This window comes from Haliotis asinina, chromosome 9, assembly GCF_037392515.1.
Source record: "Haliotis asinina isolate JCU_RB_2024 chromosome 9, JCU_Hal_asi_v2, whole genome shotgun sequence".
NCBI classification, from domain to species: Eukaryota; Metazoa; Mollusca; class Gastropoda; order Lepetellida; family Haliotidae; genus Haliotis; species Haliotis asinina.
This window is the reverse complement of record NC_090288.1, coordinates 63,038,771-63,046,815: the sequence shown is the minus strand read 5'-3', so window position 1 is coordinate 63,046,815 and position 8,045 is coordinate 63,038,771. Positions and strand designations below refer to the sequence as shown.

Here is an 8,045-nt window from a genome sequence, read left to right as displayed (position 1 = left end):
TCTGTGATTCTCTTAAACCATACAAGGCAAAATGACCGTCTCATTTCTATTAACAACGAAAGTTTAGATCAGTACATTCAGCTGAAGCTGACTAGTCATGCAACATTCCACTATTGCATTGTGGGAATGTAAACATTGCAAACATTACCGTGTCTCTGTAAAGTTTTGAGTCGAACTATGAGGCATTGTTCCCTTCGGAAAACATAAACATAATGTTTCCACCAGTGATGTTAGCTGTGTAATGCTACTGCAAACCAAGAAACGGGATGCGACGAAGCAGTTTACTGTGGGAGACTGTACGAGGTGACGGCATCCATCGTGACGTCGCTTACATTGTGACGTAAAGCAAAAACGTTCGATTACGAGGGGACAGACTGGAATGGCGCAGCGACGTCAACATAACGTAATGCAAAAAGTGCACATTATCGTCTGATAAAGTATTGTCGGCACCTTTGATCTTTCACCGAAGCATCTTAGAAATCATGTTAACATGCATTAATCTGTTATGTGTTACTATTATGTGTTGGATATTTCAAGGTCGTTGCACATGAGTCATAATCTGCCTCCTTAGACGTATCTTAGACAATCCCTAATTCTTATACAAACAACTATAATGACAATGTATTACTCTTTTGGATTTCGTATTGTTTTGCGCCGCACTCAACACTCTTTTCTCTGAAGAAAAGTCAAGCAATCATGACAAAACCAAACCGCAAACGAGCGTTGTATCCAAACCAAACGTGGTCCCATCTGAAGACAAGCAAAAACCTACGGAGGACGTTTTATGATCAGAATTTCATATCAGTACCTCACCCTACCCCAATCCCATGTGTGTGTGTGTGTGTGTGTGTGTGTGAGAGAGAGAGAGAGAGAGAGAGAGAGAGGCATGCATTTCTACTAGTTAACGTATTACGTTTCTCAGCTTAATAAAATCTCAACTCGCTCACTCACTCTCCGCCTAATAACCATGCTTCATAATCCAAACCTTAAAAGGGACTCCTACGTTGGAGATATTAAGTACTAAGTCCTGCCTAGGACATACTAAGCCATAGGTTCTACGTAGGAGATATTAAGTCCTATGTAGGAGATACCAAGTCCGACGTAGGAGATATTATGTAGTATGTCCTGCGTAGGAGATACTAAGTAATAGATCCTACTCAGGAGAAATTATGTCCTACGTAAGAGATACCAAGTCCTTCAAGATATTACGTCCTATGTAAGAGATAGTATCTCCTACGTAGGAGTTAATGCGACTAAACAAAATTTTCATCGTGGCGCTACAACGCCTCCGTACTGTCGTGCATATATTTACCACCAGGATCAGATCTCGGCCAATGTTATTTTCTTTTCTTTAGGAAAGTAACTTGTATCGCTTAGCAATCATATTTATAAACATCTTTACATTATGGATGATATGAGCACGTGTCACAAATAGACATGCTCTGTCAGATGTTGCTGTACAATGAAAGAGCGGAAGGCCGCGGGTTCTATCACCGTCCGCATCATACCAAAGACATTAAACTGTGGTACTTGTTGGTCCCTGCCTGGCGCTCGGCATGGGTACAACAAGGACTGGTCGGCTCGGAGTCAGTATGCTGTGTCTGAGTCTGGTATTCATGTTTAATTGCGGCATGGTATCTCAGTGAGCTAGCATTGTCAGCGGAAGTTTTGGCTGGTACAAGCAGCCACACATGCCCACGCATGCACGTCGTCATGTGAGCGAAATTATCTTAAGTGTGACGTAAAACCCTTTTTCACCTCACCTCTATATATCTGAAGCAAGGTAGGCAAAGGCCAAACCCCGACTGTTTATTGACTGTTGGTCCCTGTAGAATTAAGAAATGATCAACACGTGGGGCATCTGAATGCAACGTTTCTTACTCAGTGGTGCCTTTGACAAACTGCCATCGTACCCCCTACGCCGTCGATCATGTATCAATCTCTGGTTTGACTAGACTGGAGAGGATAATGTATTTCCCAGCGACATAGCATTGCTAATTGCTGTGTAATCTAGCATTCGTAAAACAAATAAAAAAAAATAACTCGTTAGCCGCATAGACACAACTGGTTGCGACCGTAGAGATAAGGATTCTAAATTGTAATCTTAATTAGGAATATGCAGAGATTTAGCCCAGCTTCAGTTATCAAGATTTCATAGTGACAAGTTTACGATGGCGATAATTATAGAACTGTATAAGGATTCCAAGGTCTCGTGCTGTCTGTTGAATCATTTGGGACAGGACATGTAATTATGCATAATGTGGCCGTATGAATTTATTATCGGAATCTCCAGCCCCGTCCAAAGAAGACAATGTTGCACAAATAAACACAGTTTGTATTGTGCGGTGTACACACCCAGTTGACTGACAGGCGTATCAACCATCTACATCGCAATAGCAGCTTCACACACATAACACCGGCCTTGAAAACCGTCCCGCGAGACCGTGTTGATGTGCTATGCTCTTGTCTTTCTGGCTGATGACGATCGGTATGTTTGAACACCGAAGGGCGCACCTGTGTAAAAAATCAGGTAACATCCAGTGAAACTGGTGATTCCGCTAATGTGTCCTTCAACGATCTGTAGAATCTAAATCGTTCCTTGGAGGTCCATCTGTCATCATGACCGCAAATATGAGTTATGTCACTGTTATCAACGAAAACATACCAAACAATACTGATGATTATTCAAACACGTATGCATTCACTATCTGTTCTTTCATTTGAGGAGTCCAAAATTCGAGTGTCATTGTTGACATGAAGATATTTAAAACGCAAATGTAGTCTTCCTTTATGTATAAAGAAAACAACTAAATACAAACAGGGCAAAGCCACAAAGGTACTCAGAAACACGAGAGGCACAGTCCTCTTCAGTTTGGACCAATCAAGAATCTTGTAGATATACGGTTCTCCCTTTTCATTGGTCCCACCAAGTATGTGATAAACGACACTGAAAACTGTGTAGATGATGCCATAAATTACTGGATAGATCACGTGATACACACGAACTGGCATGGCAGTGATGAGAAGGTTGGTCAAGACGTAGATGGAGTTCATGCCGTGCAGGATGAATCTTAAAACCGTAAGGTCTTGATCTGAAAATGTCGCATGAGTATTCTTTAAACAAGCCTCAAGACGGATAGCAGCAGTAACCCGTCTATAAACAAACCTTAGACTGCTTTTAACCGCATTTAGTGCGGTTTTCTGTAACATTTTTATTAATACGCTTTTATATATATTTATAGTGGTAAATTCTCATTTCGCTATTTTCTGTTTGAATGTTATATTTTCTGTTTATGTTCCAAAAGTCAACAGCTGCGAACCATGAATTGGCGCAGGGATAACAATGTATTGGTCTTATCTGACATCTGGATATCTTACTGTTACCAACAATGAACTCACCCTTGAAAAGGAAGATCCAGTAGATGGCGCTGATGTGCAAACTCCCTTCAGTGACGACACTGCTGAGGAGCCAGGATAGCTTCAGATACCAGGGTAGATATGATGTAAATCCTGGAAGTGTAATTCGACAACATTTCATATCAGTTGACGGAACATTCATCACTTTCATCACAATCAAAACAGAGGTTTATACCACTGCTACCTTGGCATGTAACATGGCTACAACAGTCCTGCAAGGTTATCATGACAGGTGTAATAGGTAGTGCAATGTGTGCGGTAGTGAGAGCAGTAATTTTGTAATAAGAAATCCCTGCTGGTGATCTGCATCACATCGAGGTTGTAACTGTATCAACTGGAAAGGCTTGGTGACGTGGTTATTTTAGCGCCATCGTGCCCAGTTTTGAGTATCGATGATCATGATATCAATCACCAGATTGGCGGATCTAGAATGAAATATTTGCCGCTGTCATATAGTTGGTGTGTTCCTGATTCCTACCATGTACAACACATGCATACCACAATGTTTCAGAAAATTATGCTTTTCTTATTTTTATGCTGACCATTTTCAATGTCCTGTCTGTTGATCCTGACGAACACGACGATGACTGCGTCCAGGATAGCACTGATGGTCAGCAGGAGGTAGGTCCAGTTGGTGAGGTAGATGAACCACACAGCGCCACCTAGTGGTGACACCATGCTACTGACCAGCCAGGATGTATGAAACAGAGCCCAGAATATCCTCCAGGACAGGTACAACCGGGGGTGGCCCCACTGAAACAGACGTTATATTCAATTCAGTTCAATTTATTACTCAATACCACCAACGGTGGTACATGAGAATACAAATAAATATAAATAATATAAATATATATATGACAAGATGGCAGATAAACAGCGAACAAGAGCCAAAAGTTATGGTATCTTTGTAGACTTAAATATTACATTAATGTACACAGCAAGATTTTTAACATTGCGTGTTTTGTTTTTTTAGAGTAGAACGGTTTGACAACTTTCCACAGGGAAACAGAATTCAGGTACGAAGGTAAATAGTTTTGTCTATACTGTAATAAAGCATCGCACTGGAACAGGTAATGAAATTCATCTCCCACTGCATTAGAATTACATAAAGAGCACAGACGATAATCTGTAGGAACATTTGCCCAACGGCCAATTTCTATAAGGAAGTGATGATTACTCGTTCTGAATCTTAAAATCGGGAAATAGATACGCCATGGCAGAAAGATATCTCTCAAATTCTATATTATTTTTTAAAATACGATAAAAAGACGATTTTGAACTCTTTATCTTGGAGGTATGCCATTTCTGTAAAAATTGGTCTTTGAGGATCTGTTCAGTCCTAAAGGAGAGAAACTTAGTTGTACAGAAAAATGGATGATCAGATATTTCAGATAAACCCCAGTTATTCAGTGTCTTTCTTTCAAACTCAATCCAGGGAAATAACCTGATTTCAGAACGAGCTTGTAACATAATTGAATATATGTTATATGATAGTTTAGTCTGGCGGGTGTTTGTTACCATTTTGTGCCAAAAGCTTAAAAGTCGTTTGCTTAATTAAATATACATCGAGTACAATTATATCAATAGCTACACACAGCGCCGTCTAGCGCTGATGACGTCACTGTGGTGGAATACACCATGTTCATGACCAACCAGGATATATGGATACAGTGTGTGAATCCAATGTCTGGTGTCCCATGCCGTGATATTGCTCCGAATATTGCTACAGGCATAACACTGATCTCACTCACTCATTGGGGCTCTCTGGTGCACCAACTTATCAGACAACGACCAAATGCAGAAGAAGTCTGCTGGATGGCAACAAATGGTTCATGGTCAGCTCTACAGCTACAGTAAACAATATTTATCTTCGTGTTTGGTACCGCATGACGTGCTAGGTAATGCACGCATGGTTCTACAATCTCCTCGAAATATCACTGAGATTACGAGTAAGGACGGACGAGACGGTCTCGTTCTGAAGGAGGTATAGATCTGGCGTGTTTTTTATTGACAAAAGGCGAGGCGACATTCAGGACCACCACTTGCGAATGTGTTTTGTCACTCATGCAAACTACATGTCTTGCGTAATTCAATTAGTCTATCATGTCCACAAGGGTAGACTGCTGCACCCTCCTATCTGAATCCACGTGGATTCGAATCCAGGGCCTCCACAGTCATGCTTCTAGGTTAGAAGGTGCTGTACATGTGCTCGTTATATCTGTATAAGTGTTCAAAGGGGCCAAGAAATCCGGTTCGCCCACTTACTTCATATCACTGCAGAGCAATCATTCTCTGGCTGTTCTGTGCAAATATAATCCTATATATATATAATCCTTATTGTGATGTCCACATTTGAAGAATTATGTCTTCTACTAGGCTAACAACTATAGGTACAATATATCCTGATATGGAAAATATAACATAAAGAAAAGGAACATTGAGCTAGACTTGACACACAATCTTGATTTGCATGGGCTTTCTTGGATGTGTTTGTTTCAGGGTCAGTATGTCCGCCCTAGAACAGAATGCAGAGTATTATCCTTTTCTATTAACCGTCAACTTCTAAAAATGCCAATCAAACAGATCGTTCAAGTAAAAAGCACATGCATCTGTGATATAATCAAACACTTACCTGAGAGGAAACGAATATATGGGGTTCATTGTGGTTTAATCCGAAGTTGCAAGTGCGGAATTCGCGTTTAATGCTCATAGTGGAATTTGTATCAATTGAAGCCACCTGTAAACAAACCGAGTAAAGTTGAGTTAGCCACTTTTTAGTACTCTTCCCTCGAACAGTCCCGTCAAACCAGCATTAAACATTTCATCGTTATCACAACAATATACTCCGAATACAAAAGTAAACAACTACAATAAAGAAACACTAGACAGTGTCATCTAAACTTAAGGTAAACGCAGTAACTATCTGCCCGCTCATTTGTACTACCCACACTGAGCCTGGTTTCATTCAAGAGCTCTGTAACTCTGTGTTACGTTAACGTGCTTCCTTCCAACTGCTGCGGGGGTGCTGGCAGCCGGTGATATACCTCCCGACTAGCGTTCTGGCAGAGGGCGCTGAACGGAGGCCTGACGAGAGGAGGGGACTGTCTCATACCACAAGCCGGCAGTGTGTCTCTGGTGAACGTGGACAAGGTGTAACCAAACGATGATGAAATACAACTGAGGGTATGAGAGCGAGCGTGGTCAGGAAGTGTTGATATACGAGTTACAGTGTAATTACGCCCCTACTCCTGTATGACCACGGTGTAAATATCTGCAAGGGCACCACGACTCCCAATATTATCCATATCTGGCTGTGGTATCTCAATATACTTTCCCCAATGCATTCTGTGTGTGTCAGCGCGAGCGTGCGTGCGCGTGTTACGTGTAAGCAGCATGAGTGCGTGGGAGAGTTAAAGCTTACAGTCACAGTGGCGGCATTTCAACCACATCATGACTGAATAACATGTGCAACATGATACTCTTTACTCTATTCTACTATATTCGGGCCTTAAACTCTTTCGACATGCATTTAGATTCTCGAAGTACATGAAGTTTTAACGGTTCGATGTGACATTTCAGAACATGCGATAGAACAGCGAATATGCTAACGGAATACTTTGACGAGGGTATGATGAAGCACATTGATGGTTTGATCTAAACACTACATTGTTAGTTAGGGTAATACATAACTTACGTTATCGTGCCATATGTAATATTTCCAATACTGTATTCCCTTGTATGAACTGCCTTTTAAGAGGCGTAAAACTAGACTCACTCACTCACTTGCTAAACTAGCATCCAAAAGCAATTCCACTTTTCTGGTCTAAAAGAAAACTTAAGCTAAATATGGTAACATTAAATGTTTTATTGTAAAAGGCAGTCATTTAGCAACAGTATTCAATGGATCACATGAATGACACGGGGGTGCGTTACCCAGTATTCGATCACCAATGCAGAATCGATAGGGAGCTTTCACAACTTTATGGGCAGCGCATATTTTTCATTTCCAGGCGTGGCAACTCGTAGCAGTGATGCAGGCCCGAACCTGGCGTCGAATTGTGTAGGTGAGTCTTCGGACGTCTTGATGAGGGATCCGACTCCATCCCTTTTGCATAGCAGCTGCCAAAGCGTTGTAAACGCGCGTAAATTCGTTGTTTGTTTTTTTTAAATTAGTTGAAACAGTAACCACGTACAGTAAATACAACACATGATAGTAGACTCCACTGGTAAATGTAACACATATCTGTAGACTCTAAAGGAGAATGAAACACCATGACTGAAGTTTCTAACAGTGAAACGGTGAAACAGGGGATTGTTTACATGTCAGGGGAGTCGACCAGTTCCGATTCATGCTTATCAACATATATCGATCACCTCCTGCAGGGGATATTAAGTACTATGTAGGAGATACTAAGTCCTACGTAGGAGATATTAAGTACTACGTACGAGATAGTAGGTCCTACGTAGAAGATAATTAGTACTCCATAGGGTATATTATATTAAGTCCTACGTAGGCGATATTAAGTACTACGTACGAGATAGTAGGTTCTACGTAGAAGATAATTAGTACTCTATAGGGTATATTATATTAAGTCCTACGTAGTCGATATTAAGTACTACGTAGGAGA

At 41.0% G+C, this 8,045-nt stretch overlaps 1 protein-coding gene across 1 annotated transcript; it reads right to left on the bottom strand.

The window, feature by feature from the left end:
- Positions 1–2,249: 2,249 nt before the first annotated feature.
- On the bottom strand, positions 2,250–6,571 carry LOC137296142 (protein rolling stone-like). The gene is made up of 5 exons (XM_067827844.1): positions 6,366–6,571; positions 6,050–6,154; positions 3,960–4,170; positions 3,400–3,510; positions 2,250–3,092 (listed from the first exon to the last, which is right to left on the bottom strand). Exons 2-5 carry the CDS (start codon positions 6,125–6,127, stop codon positions 2,686–2,688), a joined length of 807 nt encoding a protein of 268 aa, XP_067683945.1. The 5' UTR covers positions 6,128–6,154; positions 6,366–6,571; the 3' UTR covers positions 2,250–2,685.
- Between the last annotated feature and the right edge of the window lie 1,474 nt (positions 6,572–8,045).